The sequence below is a fragment of the Salvelinus fontinalis genome, chromosome 14 (assembly GCF_029448725.1).
Source record: "Salvelinus fontinalis isolate EN_2023a chromosome 14, ASM2944872v1, whole genome shotgun sequence".
In the NCBI taxonomy this organism is placed as follows: Eukaryota; Metazoa; Chordata; class Actinopteri; order Salmoniformes; family Salmonidae; genus Salvelinus; species Salvelinus fontinalis.
Genome location: NC_074678.1, coordinates 29295307 through 29314102, shown reverse-complemented (window position 1 = coordinate 29314102; position 18796 = coordinate 29295307). Strand labels below are relative to the sequence as shown.

The 18796-nt window shown below is 42.5% G+C and overlaps 1 protein-coding gene across 1 annotated transcript in view; it reads right to left on the bottom strand.

Annotated features, from left to right (window-relative positions):
* LOC129810577 (cytosolic carboxypeptidase 6-like) overlaps window positions 1-18796 on the bottom strand; it is a 434529-nt gene that overhangs the window by 12941 nt on the left and 402792 nt on the right. Inside the window, exon 10 of the mRNA XM_055861239.1 lies at window positions 11869-12018. Coding sequence (XP_055717214.1) covers window positions 11869-12018 — 150 coding nt within the window. The remainder of the gene's footprint in view (window positions 1-11868; window positions 12019-18796) is intronic.

Here is an 18796-nt window from a genome sequence, read left to right as displayed (position 1 = left end):
TAAACTCAGGTTCAATTCATCTAATATTAGGTTTTGGTTGAAGATCTGCTAACATTCAGTATCAAAAATAAGTGAAAATCAGAAAGGGGCAAATACTTTTTCACGGCACTGTATTTGGTTAACTATTTAGCAGTCTTATGGCTTGGGGGTAGAAGATGTTCAGGGTCCTGTTGGTTCCAGATTTGGTGCAAATGTACACTGAACAAAAATATAAAACGCAACATGTTGGTCCCATGTTTCATGAGCTGAAATAAAAGATCCCAGAAATGTTCCATACATACAAAAAGCTTATTTCTCAAAAATGTTGTGCACAAATTTGTTAACATCTCTGTTAGTAAGCATTTCTCCTTTGCCAAGATAATCCATCCACCAGACAGTTGTGGCATATCAAGAAGCTGATTTAACAGCATGATCATTACACAGGTGCACCTTGTGCTGGGGGAAATAAAAGGCCACTAAAATGTGTAACTTTGTCAGACAACACAATAGAGCCCCAAGTGGTGTCATAATACCCATAAAACCTAGCGGTCAAACAGGGAAATGGTTCCAATCGTTTTTCCACCATTCATTTTCCCATAGGGAATTTTAGAAACACTTAAAATAAGGGTTGTGTTTCGTGTAGGCTTACCCTGGCGTGACGTTATGATAACAATGTAAATCTCTCTTGGACAAGGTGACTTTCATCAATATATTCGTACAGATTGGAAAATTGGAAAAGATTGGAAAATGCTAATTAATATCAAAGTAGACATCATGCAAGACTACAAATCTCTGCAAGCTCCTGAATGTCATCTCTAGCTGACACCTTTGCTAACATGTAGTGTCAATTTAAAACTTGCACAAGACAGTTTGCAAAATTGTAAATTTAAAGACATTTAGCCAATGTATTACTAAATTTAGCTAACATTAGATAGTTCATCCAGAGATTCTTACCTTTGCCTTGATTCGGCATTCTCGTCCAGATCACCATGGCATTTGTAGCTCTTTATGATAGCCACATTAGCAGCTAATTAGCATTTCATTTTTGGGGGGTAAATATAGATGAATATATTGATAAAAGTCACCTTGTCCTAGAGAGATTGACACGCTTATCAAAACTTCACGCCAGGGTAAGCCTACACAAAACACAGCTTTCATTTGAAGAGTTTCTAAAATCCCCTATGGGGGGGGGACTATTAGAAGCTTTTTCTTGTTTGACCACTAGGTTTTATGGGTATGACTCATACTGTGGTACTCTATGCCACAGATGTCTCAAGTTGAGGGAGTGTGCAATTGGCATACTGACTGCAGGAATGTCTACCAGAGCTGTTGCCAGAGAATTTAATGTTAATTTCACTACCATAAGCCCCCTCCAACGTCGTTTTAGAGAATTTGGCAGTATATCCAACCTTCCTCACAACCACAGACCACGTGCATGGCAACATGTGGGTGAGCGTTTTGCTGTTCACAATGTTGAATTCAGAGTGCCCCATGGTGGCGATGGGGTTATGGTATGGGCAGGCATAAGCTACAGACAACGAACACAATTGCATTTTATCAATGTCAACTTCAATGCACAGTGATAACGTGACGATATCCTGAGGCCCCTTGTCTTGGCATTCATCCGCCGCCATCACCTAATATTTCAGCAGGATAATTCACGGCCCCATGTTGCAAGGATATGTACACAATTCCTGGAAGCTGAAAATGTCCCAGTTCTTCCATGACCTGCATACTCACCAGACATGTCCCGTACGTTTGGGATGCTCTGGATCGACATGTACGACAGCGTGTTCCAGTTCAGCCCAATATCCAGAAACTTTGCCATTGAAGTGGGACAACATTCCCCAGGCCACAATCAACTCTATGCCAAGGAGATGTGCTGCATGAGGCAAATGGTCACACTAGATACTGACTGGTTTTCTAATCCACGCCTATACTTATTTTTTTAAGGTATCTGTGACCAACAGATGCATATCTATTCCCAATCATGTGAAATCCATAGATTAGGGCCTTATACATTCATTTAAATTGACTGATTTACATATATGAACTGTAACTCAGTAAAATCTTTGAAATAGTTTTCTGTTGCGTTTATATTTATTTATATTTATCTTTTCAATAAACATTGGAGAGACATATACAGTGCCTTTGGAAAGTATTCAGGCCCCTTGACTTTTTCCACATTTTGTAACTTTGCAACCTTATTCTAAAATGAATTAAATAAATACAAATATTTAGCAGTCTACACCCAATACCCCATAATGACAAAGTGAAAACAGGTTTAGACATTTTTGCAAATTTATACAAATAAAAAACAGAAACCTTATTTACATAAGTATTCAGACACTTTGCTATGAGACTCTAAATTGAGCACAGGTGCATCCTGTTCACATTGATCATCCTTGAGATGTTTCTACAACTTGATTGGAGTCCACCTGTGATAAATTCAATTGATTGGACATGATTTGGAAAGCCACAGTTGACAGTGCATGTCAGAGCAAAAACCAAGCCATGAGGTCGAAGGAATTGTCCGTAGAGCTCTGAGACAGGATTATGTTGAAACACAGATCTGGGGAAGGGTACCAAAAAATGTCTGCAGCATTGAAGGTCTCCAAGAACACAGTGGCCTCCATCATTCTTAAACGGAAGAAGTTTGGAACCACCAAGGCTCTTCCTAGAGCTGGCCGCCCAGCTAAACTGCACAATCGGGGGAGAAGGGCCTTGGTCGGGGAGGTGACCAAGAACCCGATGGTCATTCTGCCAGAGCTCTAGAGTTCCTCTGTGGAGAGGGAAGAACCTTCCAGAAGGACAACCATCTCTGCAGCACTCCACCAATCAGGCCTTTATGGTAGAGTGGCCAGATGGAAGCCACTCCTCAGTAAAATGCAAATTACAGCCTGGTTGGAGTTTGCCAAAAGCCACTTAAAGACTCTCAGACCATGAGAAACAAGATTCTCTGGAAACCAAGACTGAACTCTTTGACCTGAATGCCAAGCGTCACGTCCGACGGAAACCTGGCACCATCCCTATGGTGAAGCATTGTGGTGGCAGCATCATGCTGTGGGATGTTATTCAGCAGCAGGGACTGGGAGACTAGTCAGGATTGAGGGGGAGATGAACGAAACAAAGTACAGAGAGCTCCTTGATGAAAACATGCTCGAGAGCGCTCAGGACCTCAGACTGGGGCGAAGGTTCACCTTCCAACAGGACAATGACCCTAAGCACACAGCCAAGACAAAGCAGGATTGGCTTCGGGACAAGTGTCTGAATGTCCTTGAGTGGTCCAGCCAAAGCGCGGACTTGAACGCTATCAAACATCTCTGGAGAGACCTGAAAATAGCTGGGCAGCAACGCTCCCCATTCGGCCTGACAGAGATTGAGAGGATCTGCAGAGAAGAATGGGAGAAACTCCCCAAATACAGGTGTGCCAAGCGTGCAGCGTCATACCCAAGAAGACTCAATGCTGTAATTGCTGCCAAAGGTGCTTCAAAGTAATTTATATTTTTTAAATAAATTATCAAAAATGTCTAAAAACCTGTTTTTGCTTTGTCATTATGAGTTGTGTGCAGATAGTTGTTTTCCCTTATCAATATAATCAATTTCAGAATAAGGCTGTAACAACAAAATGTGGAAAAAGTCAAGGGCTCAGGAATTCTTCTGGAGGGCACTGTAGTTTACGTGTTGTCAACAATCTAAGCCATCGCTGTCTGTTAAGCTCCATAGTTGCGCATGTGTTTTTTTGTTGTTAAACAACCGACTGTCTAATAGGTTACAAAATACAACAATTTGAATATAATGAACGATTCAGAACATGAATAATACTATTTGTCTTGGTAAAATGTATTTTATAACATAAGGAAGTGAAATTTCATCACCAAAGCATGTTTTCACCTACTCTGGTCAGAGTGGGTGTACACCCTCCATATGACATGTATTTTCAGTCAGCTTCAGTGTAATACATGATTAAGTCAATTTAGTTTCCATTGCACTCTAGTAGTCCACTCAACATGAATGGAACTTGACCCCTGTAACGTAAATGCAGGGTTAGCTTTCACTCCTGGCAGTTTTCACTTATTGATTTCTATGTGCTTTGGGCAGTGCTGAATGGGCAGGAAAAAAAGAGCACAGTAAGGGACATGAATTCTGGCCTGCTGTCACCACTACTGTACACACCCCAATGGTATACACTCACACTCGACGCGAATAAGCACATGCAGAAATGCACACACACACAAACGGTGTGGTGAAGATGGTGCTGCAGTGGATAGTTGCCATCTTATGGGCTCCAAACCAATTCGGATATTTTGTGTGTTTTTTTTACGCTGATCTTAACTTGTTTTACATACAGTTGAAGTCGGAAGTTTACATACATCTTAGCCAAATACATTTAAACTCAGTTTTTCACAATTCCTGACATTTAATCCTAGAAAAAAGGATCACCACTTTATTTTAAGAATGTGAAATGTCAGAATAATAGTAGAGAGAATTATTTATTTCAGCTTTTATTTCTTTCATGACATTCCTAGTGGGTCAGAAGTGTACATACACGCAATTAGTATTTGGTAGCATTGCCTTTAAATTGTTTAACTTGGGTCAAACGTTTCGGGTAGCCTTCCACAAGCTTCCCACAATAAGTTGGGTGAATTTTGGCCCATTCCTCCTGACAGAGCTGGTGTAACTGAGTCAGGTTTGTAGACCTCTTTGCTCACACACACTTTTTCAGTTCTGCCCACAACATTTCTATAGGATTGAGGTCAGGGCTTTGTGATGGCCACTCCACTACCTTGACTTTGTTGTCCTTAAGCCATTTTGCCACAACTTAGGAAGTATGCTTGTGGTCATTTTCCATTTGGAAGACCCATTTGCGACAAAGCTTTAACTTCATGACTGATGTCTTGAGCTGTTGCTTCAATATATCTGTCATGCTCTGACCTTAGATATCTCTGTTTTCTTTATATTTTGGTTAGGTCAGGGTGTGACGAGGGTGGGTATGCTAGTTTTGTATTGTCTAGGGGTTTTGTATGTCTATGGTGGCCTGATATGGTTCCCAATCAGAGGCAGCTGTTTATCGTTGTCTCTGATTGGGGATCATATTTAGGTAGCCATTTTCCCTTTTGTGTTCGTGGGTTCTTGTTCTATGTTTAGAAGCCTGTCTGCACTATTCATATTAGCTTCACGGTTCATTTTGTTGTTTTGTTAGTTTGTTCAGTGTTCATTCTTTTAATAAATATAGAATGTACGCATACAACGCTGCACCTTGGTCCGATTCATACAACGAACGTGACAATATCCACATTATTTTCCTTCCTCATGATGCCATCTATTTTGTGAAGTGCACCAGTCCCTCCTGCAGCAAAGCACCCCAACAACATGATGCTGTCACCCCTGTGCTTCACGGTTGGGATGGTGTTCTTCGACTTGGAAGCCTATTCCTTTTTCCTCCAAACATAAGGATGGTCATTATGGCCAAACAGTTCTATTTTTGTTTCATCAAACTAGAGGCCATTTCTCCAAAAAGTATGATCTTTGTCCCCATGTGCATTTGCAAACCGTAGTCTGGCTTTTTTATGGCGGTTTTGGAGCAGTGGCTTCTTCCTTGCTGAGCGGCCTTTCAGGTTATGTCGATAAATGACTCGTTTCACTGTGGATATAGATACTTTTGTACCTGTTTCCTCCAGCATCTTCACAAGGTCCTTTGCTGTTGTTCTGGGATTGATTTGCACTTTTCGCACCAAAGTACGTTCATCTCTAGGAGACAAGGCGTCTCCTTCCTGAGCGGTATGATGGCTGCGTGGTCCCATGGTGTTTATACTTGCGTACTATTGTTTGTAGAGATGAACGTGGTACCTTCAGGTGTTTGGAAATTGCTCCCATGGATGAACCAGACTTGTGGAGGTCTACAATTGATTTATTTTTTCTGGGGTCTTGGCTGATTTCTTTTGATTGTCTTATGATGTCAAGCAAAGACGCACTGAGTTTGAAGGTAGGCCTTGAAATACATACACAGGTACACCTCCAATTGACTCAAATGATGTCAATTAGTCTATCAGAAGCTTCTAAAGCCATGACATGATTTTCTGGAATTTTCAAAGCTTTTTAAAGGCACAGTCAACTTAGTGTATGTAAACTTCTGACCCACTGGAATTGAGATACAGTGAAATAATCTGTCTGTAAACAATTGTTGGAAAAATGCACAAAGTAGATGTCCTAACCGACTTGCCAAAACTATAGTTGGTTTACTTCTTTGGGACTGGGGGGCAGTATTGAGTAGCTTGGATAAAAAGGTGCCCAGAGTAAACTGCCTGCTACTCAGGCCCAGAAGCTAATATATGCATATTATTAGTAGATTTGGATAGAAAACATGCTGAAGTTTCTGAAACTGTCCGAATGATGTCTGTGAGTATAACAGAACTCATATGGCAGGCAAAAACCTGAGAAAAAATCCAACCAGGAAGTGGGAAATCTGAGGTTTGTAGTTTTTCAAGTCATTGCCTATCAAATATACAGTGTCTATGGGGTCATATGGCACTTCCTAAGGCTTCCACTAGATGTCAACAGTCTTTAGAACCTTGTTTGATGCTTCTACTGTGAAGGAGGGGGGAATGAGAGGTGAGTCAGGGGTCTGGCAGAGTGCCACGAGCTCAGTCTTACGAGCTCAGTCTTGCGCTTCCGTGAGAGTTAGCTGCGTTCCATTGCATTTCTACAGACAAAGGAATTCTCCGGTTGAAACATTATTGAAGATTTATTATAAAAACATCCTAAAGATTGATTCTATACTTCGTTTGACATTTTTCTACGAACTGTAAAATGACTTTTCGTCTGAACTTTCGCCTGGACTTGCCCGCGCCTCCTGAGTTTGGATTTGTGTACTAAACACGCAAACAAAAAGGAGGTATTTGGACATAAATTATGGACTTTATCGAACAAAACAAACATTTATTGTGGAACTGGGATTCCTGGGAGTGCATTCTGATGAAGATCATCAAAGGTAAGTGAATATTTTTTATGCTATTTCTGACTTCTGTTGATTCCACAACATGGCGGGTATCTGTATGGCTTGTTTTTGTGTCTGAGCGCCGTACTCAGATTATTGCACGGTGTGCTTTTTCCTAAATGTTTTCTTAAAAATCTGACATAGCGGTTGCATTAAGGAGAAGTTTATCTATAATTCCATGCATAATAATTGTATCTTTTAGCAATGTTTATTATGAGTATTTCTGTAAATTGATGTGGCTCTCTGCAAAATCACTGGATGTTTTGGAGGCAAAACATTACTGAACATAACACGCCAATGTAAACTAAGATTTTCTGTGACTAGGTGCTGACCTAACATAATCGTTTGGTGTGCTTTCGTCGTAAAGCCTTTTTGAAATCGGACACTGTGGCTGGATTTACAACAAGTTTATCTTCAAAATGGTGTAAAATACTTGTATGTTTGAGGAATTTTAATTATGAAATTTCTGTTGTTTTGAATTTGGCGCCCTGCAATTTCACTGGCTGTTGTTGGGGTGAGACGCTAGCGTCCCGAATATCCCAGAGAGGTTAACAAGAAACTTGTGGAGTGGTTGAAAAACGAGTTTTAATGACTCCAACCTAAGTATATGTAAACTTCCGACTTCCAACTGTAATATTTCTGCCATCATTTCTATGACCAAAAACAGCTCCTGGACATCAGAACAGCGATCACTGACCTCGATTTGGGTAACGATTTCTACTTCAACGAGTCGGCAGCTGTGGATGTACTGCTTATTTCGATGAATGTACAATCCCTAGGGAATAAACTAGATGAACTCCATACGAGACTATCCTATCAACGGACATGAAAAACTGTAATATCCTATGTTTCTCGGAATCGTGGCTGAGCATGAACATGGATAATATACATCTAGGAGGATTTGCTATGCATCAGCAAGACCGAACGGCAGCTTTGGATAAGGTTAAGGGGGAGGTGTGTTTCTTTGTTAACAACAGCTGTTGCACAATCTTTAATGTTAAGTCTCAAGGTTTTGCTTGCCTCAGTTAGAATCAGAGTATGTGAGTAGAGCAGATGAGGAGCAGAGCATGCCCAATTTGACTGGAGCGCAGAGTGAGTTTCCCAAAGGCTGGAGCGTCAGCCTTCTCGCCCGCTCCATTGATTTTGGCCCAATAGGCCTGACATTGTACTTCTTTCAAGGAGCTTTTCGTTTTGATAGGGTTATTTTGCCTAAAAACCTTTAGAACTACCTATAGAAAAATGTAAAAACATCTCAGAATCCCTACCCAGCCTGGCAAGAGTGGCCGGAAGGGTGTTTAGCATCCCCAGTGGCTCTGCAAGCGCGGAGAGTGTATTCTCCGCTGCTCTCCAGGCACCATCGCATGAGCCTAAAGCCACAGACTCTAGACAAACTACTGTTTCCAAAAGTGAATTCAAAGGCATTGTAGACTGAGCCTAACAAGGCATTTTTCGTTTAATTAGTATTTAAATACTAATTTAATACAACAAAATGTTGTTTAAATGCTGAGTGCTTAATGTTCCTGCCAGCCTAGTGTGTCGCACTCACAAATGTTTTACAATTTACACTGAGTATACAAAACATTAAGGACACCTGCTCTTTCCATGACATGGACTGACCGGTTGAATCCAGGGGAAAGCTATGATCCCTTATTGATGTCACTCCTTAAATCCACTTCAATCAGTGTAGATGAAGGGGAGGAGACAGGTTAAAGAAGGATTTTTAAGCCTTGAGACAATTGAGACATGGATTGTGTAATGTGTACCATTCAGAGAATGAATGGGCAAGATAAAAGATTTAAGTGGCTTTGAACAGGGTGATAGTAGGTGCCCGGTGCACCTACTACCACCCTGTTTTTCACACTCACCAGTTTCCCATGTGCATCAAGAATGGTCCACCACCCAAAGAACATCCAGCCAACTTGACACAACTTTGGGAAGCATTGGAGTCAACATGGGCCAGCATCACTGTGGAATGCTATCGACACCTTGTAGAGTCCATGCCCTGATGAATCAAAGGTGTTCTTAATGTTTGGTATACTCAGTGTATTTATTTGTAGGCTATAATCTTGAGATAATAGGCTAATAGTCTAAATAATTAATTTTCATTCCTTAGGCTACCTGTCTGGCTCCTGACCTATTTAGAGTGTTTTTATATGCTGTTTAATACCACATGTAGCCTTCAAACGGTCAATCTTTTACGTTGTTTATTAAAATACTTTTCATTCAAATCATATGGTTTCGTTTTAATACTTCAAAACCTATTGGTAGGTCCAGGTAGTCACAAAAATAGATGGGTGTTTAAATCGTGATTTTAATGAAGGGAGCGAATTTGGAGCGGGTTTTAGTGGAGCAGTTGGAAAGGAGGTGGAGTACAGGAGCAGTGCACAAGCACCGAGGCTTGAGCTCACCTTTAGATCACCTTCACTCCACACACAGAAACACATACAAAGCTCTCCCTTGCCTTCCATTTGGCAAATCTGACCATAACTCTATCCTCCTGATTACTACTTACAAGCAAAAACTCAAAAAGGAAGAACCAGTGACGCACTTAATATGGAAGTGGTCAGATGAAGCAGACTACAGGACTGTTTTTCTAGCACAGACTGGAATATGTTCTGGGATTCAACCGATAACATTGAGGAGTTTACCACAGTCACCGGCTTCATTGATTTAATAAGTGCTTTGATGACGTCGTCCTCACAGTGACCGTACGTACATATCCCAACCAGAAGCCATGGATTCCAGGCAACATTCGCACTGAGCTAAAGATAGAGCTACTGCTTTCAAGGACCGGGACACTAATAAGAAATCCCCCTACGACCTCTGACAATCCATCAAACAGTCATAACGTCAATATAGGACTAAGATTGAATCCTAATACTTTGAAACTACTAATACTCTGTCATGTATACATATAATGGTGTGTAAAGATGATATGGACAGTATACAGTGCATTCGGAAAGTATTCGGACCCCTTTAGACCCCCTTTTCCCACATTTTGTTACGTTAAAACCGCATTCTAAAATTGATTGAATAAAGGAAAATCCTCAATCGACACACAATACCCCATAATGACAAAGCAAAAAAAAAAATTGAGGCACAGATCTGGGAAAGGGAACCAAAAAATGTCAGCAGCATTGAAGGTCCCCAAGATTAAATTTGGAACCACCAAGACTCTTCCTAGAACTGGCTGCCCAGCCAAACTAAGCCATCGGGGGAGAAGGGCCTTGGTCAGGGAGATGACAAAGAACCTGATGGTCACTCTGACAGAGCTCCAGAGTTCCTCTGTGGAGATGGGAGAACCTTCCAGAAGGATAACCATCTCTGCAGCACTCCACTAATCAGGCCTTTATGGTAGAGCGGAAAGACGGAAGCCACTCCTCAGTAAAATGCAAATTACAGCCCAATTGGAGTTTGCGAAAAGGCACCTAAAGACTCTCAGACCATGAGAAACAAGATTCTCTGGTCTGATGAAACCAATATGAACTCTTTGGCATGAATTCCAAGCGTCACGTCTGGAGGAAACCAGGCACTGCTCATCACCTGGCCAATACCATCCCTATGGTGAAGCATGGTGGCAGCATAATGCTGTGGGGATGATTTTTAGCGGCAGGGACTGGATCGAGGGAATGATGAACGGAGCAAAGTACAGAGAAATCCTTGATTAAAACCTGCTAAGAGCGCTCAGGTATTCAGACTGGGGCGAAGGTTCACCTTCCAACAGAACAACGACCTTAGGCACATGGCCAAGACAACGCAGGTGTTTCAGAACAAGTCTCTGAATGTCCTTGTGTGGCCCAGCCAGAGCCCGGACTTGAACCCGATAGAACATCTCTGGAGAGACCTGAAAATAGCTGTGCAACAACGCTCACCATCAAACCTGACAGAGCTTGAGAGAATCAGCAGAGAAGAATGTGAGAAACTCCCCAAACACAGGTGTGCCAAGCTTGTGGTGTCATACCCAAGAATAATCTATGCTGTAATTGCTGCCATAGGTGATTCAACAGAGTACTGAGTAAAGGGTCTGAATACTTTATGTAAATATCATTTCAGTTTTACATTTTTTTATAAATCAGCAAACATTTCTAAATAACTGTTTTTGCTTTGTCATTATGGGGACTGTATATGTACATATCTACCTCAATTACCTCGTACCCCTGCACATCGCCTCGGTACTGGTGCCCAATGTATATAGCTCATTCTGTTACTCATTACTCATTCTGTATTTTTACTTGTGTTATTATTTTTCTATTATTGATCTTTTTTTCTTTCTGCATTGTTGGGAAGGACCCGTCAGTAAGCATTTCACTGTTAGTCTACACCTGTTGTTTACGAAGCATGTGACAAATAACATTTTATTTGACACATGCAGGCACACACACGGCTGTATACACTCACAACAAAAGGTTAGCTCTTTTTTGAGCCAGCATAATAAATAAGTGGTGGACAATCTGTGACATTCTTTATGTATGCTGGTTGGCTAAAATCATTTTGGCTGTTGAAAGACTTTCCTTGTGTACTGGTGAAGAAAGTTATATGAGAGCTGTGAATGTGTCACTGCACAAAAAAGGTTATTCTTCTGGCTATATGTAACTGGCACTGATACAAAATGTCACATTGGCTGAGCGCTGAAGGTCAGTGTGGCTGAGAGGTGAAAGGGAACACAGAATTTTCAAATATAGCTTCCACACCCAGCTGTATGATAGATCTCAGTTAACCCTGTGGGTGATACAGTAACTACTGTAGCATAGCCAACTAGCACCTGCTAATATGTGGGGTGTATTTCCTGTGGAACATATGTAAGATTAGTATGGTTAAGATTGATATGGCCTGACCAGGGAAAACTCTGGGCCCTATAGTTGTCCCTCGTATAGTTGATGTGATGGACTTACAAAGGAGAAGTCTGGGGCGTTTTGGCAGAGCAGGCGAGGGAACACGGCTTGTCTCTGGACTCTCTCCTCCTCCTCAAACACGTTCCCGTACATGAAGCCATTCATCATGGTCGAGTGGGCATGAACATCAATGTAGAACTCCAGCCCCACCTTATGAATATGCGACACACACACCACACAGAGAGAGAAAGGGGCACAGGGCAGGGGTGTCACAAACCTGCCGAATATACACCATTTACAAATTTCATAGCCATTGCCATTTCTATCAAAATGTAAAGATCTTGATTTGACTAAGACTCCTTGGCTACATATTTTTCAAATGCCCACATGTTTTCTACCGAGCACAAAAACATTGGGAACAACAACAACCAAGCTGTGTCACACAAATGCCTTGTTTGGCTATGGAGGGCATCTTCCTAGTGAAAGACGACTCTCAGAGGTGGCAGAGCACCAGAGGAGAATCACAGAAGAGCTAGCAAACCTCCCACAGCGACAGTGAGAGAGAAAGCGAGGGAAGAATGATGATACTAGTCATATTTTATCCCCTGTAGAGCCCAGGGACAGAGCTGAGGAGAGGAGAGCCCAGGAGACTGGCTTGGTGGCCCCATACAGATGAGATGTGGAGACTGGCTGGGGAAAGCCTTCCAGATACAGCTGCACGACAATACAGTAGCCCACACACAATCAGGCTTTATTCAGACTATCAGTTACTGTAGCTACACTGCTTCCCACACAGCAGGCTCAGGAGCTGAGAGGAAAACACTATGAGAACCAGCTGTCACACACACATGCACACACATACACTACATGACAAGAAGTATGGGGAAACCTGCTCATCCAAAATCATGGGCATTAATATGGAGGTTGTCCCCCCTTTGCTGCTATAATAGCCTCCACTATTCTGGCTTTCCACTAGATGTTGGAACATTGCTGCGGGGACTTTCTCCCATTCAGCCACAAGAGCATTAGTAAGGTTGGGCACTGATGTTGGGCGATTATGCCTGGCTCGCAGTCAGCGCTCCAATTCATCCCAAAGGTGTTCGATGGAGTTGAGATCAGGACTCTGTGCAGGCCAGTCAAGTTCTTCCACACAGATCTCAACAAAGTTTCTGTATGGACCTTGCTTTGTGCACAGGGGCATTGTCATGCTGAAACAGGAAAGGGCCTTCCCCAAACTGTTGCCACAAAGTTGGAAGCACAGAATCGTCTAGAATGTCATTGTATGCTGTAACGTAAAGATTTCCTTTCACTGTAACTAAGGGGCCTAGCCCGAACCATGACAAACAGTAAAATACCATTATTCCTCCTCCACCTAATTTTACAGTTGGCACTATGCATTCGGGCAGGTAGCGTTCTCCTGGCATCTGCCAAACCCAAATTCATCCATCGGACTGCCAGATAGTGAAGCGTCATTCATCACTTCAAAGAACACGTTTCCATTACTCCAGAGTCCAAAGGCGGCTAGCTTTACACACTCCAGCCGAAGCTTGGCATTGCACATGGTGATCTTAGGCTTGTGTGTGCCTGCTCGGCCATGGAAACCCATTTCATGAAGCTCCAGATGAACAGTTATTGTGCTGACGTTGCTTCCAGAGGCAGTTTGGAACTCGGTAATGAGTGTTGCAACCAAGGACAGCTGATTTTTACTCAGTACGTGCTTCAGCACTCGGCGGCCCCGTTCTGTGAGCTTGTGTGGCCTACCACTTCGCGGCTGAGACGTTTTGGGATTCTCTGCCTCTAACCCTATTACAGGGACTGAGTCACTGGCTTACTGGTGCTCTTCCATGCCGTCCCTAGGAGGGGTGCTTCACTTGAGTGGGTTGAGTCACTGACGTGACCTTCCTGTCTGTGTTGGCGCCCCCCCCCCCTTGGTTTGTGCCGTGGTGGAGATCTTTGTGGGCTATACTCGGCCTTGTCTCAGGATGGTAAGTTGGTGGTTGAAGATATCCCTCTAATGGTGTGGGAGCTGTGCTTTGGCAAAGTGGGTGGGGTTATATCCTGCCTGTTTGGCCCTGTCCGGGGGTATCATCGGATGGGGCCACAGTGTCTACTGACCCCTGCTGTCTCAGCCTCCAGTATTTATGCTGCAGTAGTTTATGTGTCGAGGGGCTAGGGTCAGTCTGTTATATCTGGAATACTTCTCCTGTCTTATCCGGTGTCCTGTGTGAATTTAAGTATGCTCTCTCTAATTCTCTCTTTCTTTCTCTCTCTCGGAGGACCTGAGCCCTAGGACCATGCCTCGGGACTACCTGGCCTGATGACTCCTTGCTGACCCAGTCCACCTGGCCATGCTGCTGCTCCAGTTTCAAATGTTCTGCCTGCGGCTATAGAACCCTGACCTGTTCACCGGGCGTGCTACCTGTCCCAGACCTGCTGTTTTCAACTCTCTAGAGACAGCAGGAGAGGTAGAGATACTAACTTCACTGGGCAACCAGTGAAGAACAAACAGCATTGTAAATACAACCCATATTTATGCCTATTTATTTTAACCTGTGTGCTTTAACCATTCGTACATTGCTACAACACTGTATATATATATAATATGACATTTGTAATGTCTTTATTGTTTTGAAACTTCTGTATGTGTAATGTTTACTGTTAATTTGTATTGTTTGTTTCACTTTTGTGTATTGCTACCTCACTTGCTTTGGCAATGTTAACACATGTTTCCCATGCCAATAAAGCCCCTTGAATTGAATTGAATTGAATTGATACTCTTAATGATCGGCTATGAAAAGCCAACTGACATTTACTCCTGAGGTGCTGACTTGCTGCACCCTCGATAACTACTGTGATTATTATTATTTGACCATGCTGGTCATTTATGAACATTTGAACATCTTGGCTATGTTCTGTTATAATCTCCACCCGACACAGCCAGAAGAGGACTGGCCACCCCTCATAGCCTGGTTCCTCTCTAGGTTTCTTCCTAGGTTTTGGCCTTTCTAGGGAGTTTTTCCTAGCCACCGTGCTTCTACACCTGCATTGCTTGCTGTTTGGGGTTTTAGGCTGGGTTTCCGTACAGCACTTTGAGATATCAGCTGATGTAAGAAGGGCTATATAAATACATTTGATTTGATTTTGCTTCTAGATGTTTTCATTTCACAATAACAGCACTTACAGTTGACCGGGGCAGCTCTAGCAGGGCAGAAATTTAAAAAACTGACTTGTTGGAAAGGTGGCATCCTATGACAGTGCCAAGTTGAAAGTCACTGAGCTCTGCAGTAAGGCCATTCTACTGCCAATGCTTGTCTATGGAGAATGCATGGCGGTGTGCTTGATTTTATACACCTGTCAGCAACGGGTGTGGCTGAAATAGCCGAATCTACTAATTTGAAGGGGTATCCAAATACTTTTGTATATATAGTATAGTGTCCCTCTATAGCGTACCTCAGATCACATCTGTATCAACACATGCCATTGTTCGTGTTCAGAGGTAAGATGGTGGACTGAACACAGCGATGCAGAAAGCCTCAAGATAAAAACGTAATATGTAATATCTGTAAGTTTGACTAAATATTAGCACTTCACTCCACATACTCGTGGGTAATAACCTTCAATCTGGATAACACCACAACAAATTATAAGGCTAGACACATTTATCGACCAATATTAACAAAACAATCAACACCCAAACATGGAAAACCAATGCGAAAAAGAAAACGCGACTCCTCGACGGGCACAGACGATTTAGGCTTTTCACCACCGGGAATTGTAAGGGTGGTCGATAAATGATAAACTGGTCATACTTCAATTAGTTAGTAAAGATATAAAGGAGTTGATGGCGAGCCTTGAGATGAGTGACAAAAGCTGCGACAATGGAGAAAGAAACAAACAATTGAAATGGACGTTAATAAACATAAAAATGAGTACATGTTTCTTAGGGAAGCCTTACTTGAAATCAGTGGCAATTTTAGCATGTACATCTTGGTGGGGCAAACTCCCCCCCCCCAATTTTTTTAGATGCATGCCAGCAAAGCCACTACACAACAACACTAAACAATACATGAATTGCACTATAATAACGACAAGCTTTGCCCACAAACATTTAGGGCCTACATAAAGCTGTCCCAACAGCAAAGCTTTCTTCCCAGCACAATGGAGTGAATCCTTTCCACCACTACACCTGGCTATCAGCGGAACCTTGTCTGGCAGCGAAACAGTTCATTCAGCCTAATTTACTGCCTTTTGAAAAACATAGCTGATAAGGCTGAACATATCTCCCTGGCATATTACATCATTTATGCAGCGGCATATAAAACATTTTTGGACCTTGTTGTGCGCGGCGGGCCGTCCTTGGCAAATTTTGTCATCAAAGAAAAAGATTTACAATTCCGAGTTGTATGACCGTTCGAAACGTATTTTCCCAGTGTGACTTCAGTTGCAACATCAGTTGCAATGCTTGCGGTTAGCCACTGTCACCGATTCCTTCCAAACAACTCATGTAATGTTTATGTCCAATGGCCGATGAGCACCGATACGTTTTATCTATATTTTCTCTTCGTTATTTCTCTTCATATGACAAGGATTAAAAACTATTTGCCAGTAGACTTGATTCATGATGATGACTGCTAGCTAAGATTGTGAAAGTAAGATGTTGACATGATCAGTCCAATCAAAGCTACTGTACATATAACGTGATTTCTGTGGCCAATGACCTTGAGCCTTCTTGGAAGGGCACTTGTAATATAACTCTATCTCAAAGGGCTGAAATTTTGGATGTCTACCATTACTAAAGGACTGAAGCTAGGCGATTGCTCAAGGTCCCTATGACTGATAGAATACTGAGCTTATGCCCCACCTGCCCTGAATGACGGGTCGCCACTGTTTGACATACAGACTAGATCTATGAGAGAAAATCTGGTACTGGTATCAAAAGAAAGAGGGCGAAGTCCTGAAAGTGTGGTGAAAGAATTTCAGGCGATGCTGTCGATAAAATCCAACTCGAATGTGTACACCTTTTCGGACAGAAATATGCATCCCAAATTTGCATCCTTCAATTATAAAATAATGGTTAAAAGTCTGGGTATAAGACCCACTGGCATGAATGATATGTTCCCAAAGGAAATTGCAGAACTGCGCAAAGTTCTGTAACCACTCTTCAAAGAGAATAGATTAAAAGAGAAACGTGTAGCTCTTGTAGTCGATAAACTGTATATTGATATCCAAATGTTCAGAGACACCAAGACTACTCCATGGCTATTCTAAATATTACACATTTCCCATAGAGGATTAGAATAATGGAACACCCAATACTATGCATGATAGGGATTGTAATAACACAATATATATAAAAAATTAAATACAACAATTGATAAAGAAGTAAACTACAACTACACTATACCATTCAAGATAGAGAATGTTGTAAAATAATTCATATTCAACTTTCTATTTATAGTATATTCTAAATAGATAAGACAGCATTAGAATAAAGGATAATTAGATAAATAATACATCTTAAAATAAACTCAGAAAAAAAAGAAACGTTCCTTTTTCAGGACCCTGTCTTTCAAAGACAATTCATAAAAATCCAAATAACTTCACAGATCTTCATTGTAAAGGGTTTAAACACTGTTTCTCATGTTTGTTCAATGAACCATAAACCATTAATGAACATGCACCTGTGGAACGATCGTTAAGACACTAACAGCTTACAGATGGTAGGCAATTAAGGTCACAGTTATGAAAACTTAGGACACTAAAGAGGCCTTTCTACTGACTCTGCAAAACACCAAAAGAAAGATGCCCAGGGTCCTTGCTCATCTGCGTGATCGTGCCTTAGGCATGCTGCAAGGAGGCATGAGGACTGCAGATGTGGCCAGGGCAATAAATTGCAATGTCCGTCCTGTGAGACGCCTAACACAGCGCTACAGGGAGACGGGAAGGACAGCTGATCATCCTCGCAGTGGCAGACCACGTGTAACAACACCTGCACAGAATCGGTACATCCGAACATCACACCTGCGGGACAGGTACAGGATGGCAACAACAACTGCCTGAGTTACACCAGGAACGTACAATCCCTCCATCAGTGTTCAGACTGTCCACAATAGGCTGAGAGAGCTGGACTGAAGGCTTGTAGGCTTATTGTAAGGCAGGTCCTCACCAGACATCACCGGCAACAACGTCGCCTCTGGGCACAAACCCACCGTCACTGGACCAGACAGGACTGGCAAAAGTGCTCTTCACTGACGAGTCGTGGTTTTGTCTCACCAGGGGTGATGGTCGGATTCGCGTTTCTTGACGAAGGAATGAGCATTACACCGAGGCCTGTACTCCAAATCGATCCCGCTCCAGAGGTGGAGGGTCCGTCATGGTGTGGGGCGGTGTGTCACAGCATCAGCGGACTGAGCTTGCTGTCATTGCAGGCAATCTCAACGCTGTGCGATACAGGGAAGACATCCTCCTCCCTCATGTAGTACCCTTCCTGCAGGCTCATCCTGACATGACCCTACAGCATGACAATGCCACCAGCCATACTGCTCGTTCTGTGCGTGATTTCCTGCAAGACAGGAATGTCAGTGTTATGCCATGGCCAGCGAAGAGCCTGGATCTCAATCCCATTGAGCATGTCTGGGACCTGTTGGATCGGAGGGGAAGGGCTAGGGCCATTTCCCCCCAGAAATGTCTGGGAACTTGCAGGTGTCTTGGTGGAAGAGTGGGGTAACATCTCACAGCAAGAACTGGCAAATCTGGTGCAGTCCATGAGGAGGAGATGCACTGCAGTACTTAATGCAGCTGGTGGCCACACCAGATACTGACTGTTACTTTGATTTTGACGCCCCCTTTGTTCAGGGACACATTATTCAATTTATGTTAGCCGCATGTCTGTGGAACTTGTTCAGTTTATGTCTCAGTTGTTGAATCTTGTTATGTTCATACAAATACTTACACATGTTAAGTTTGCTGAAAATAAACGCAGTTGACA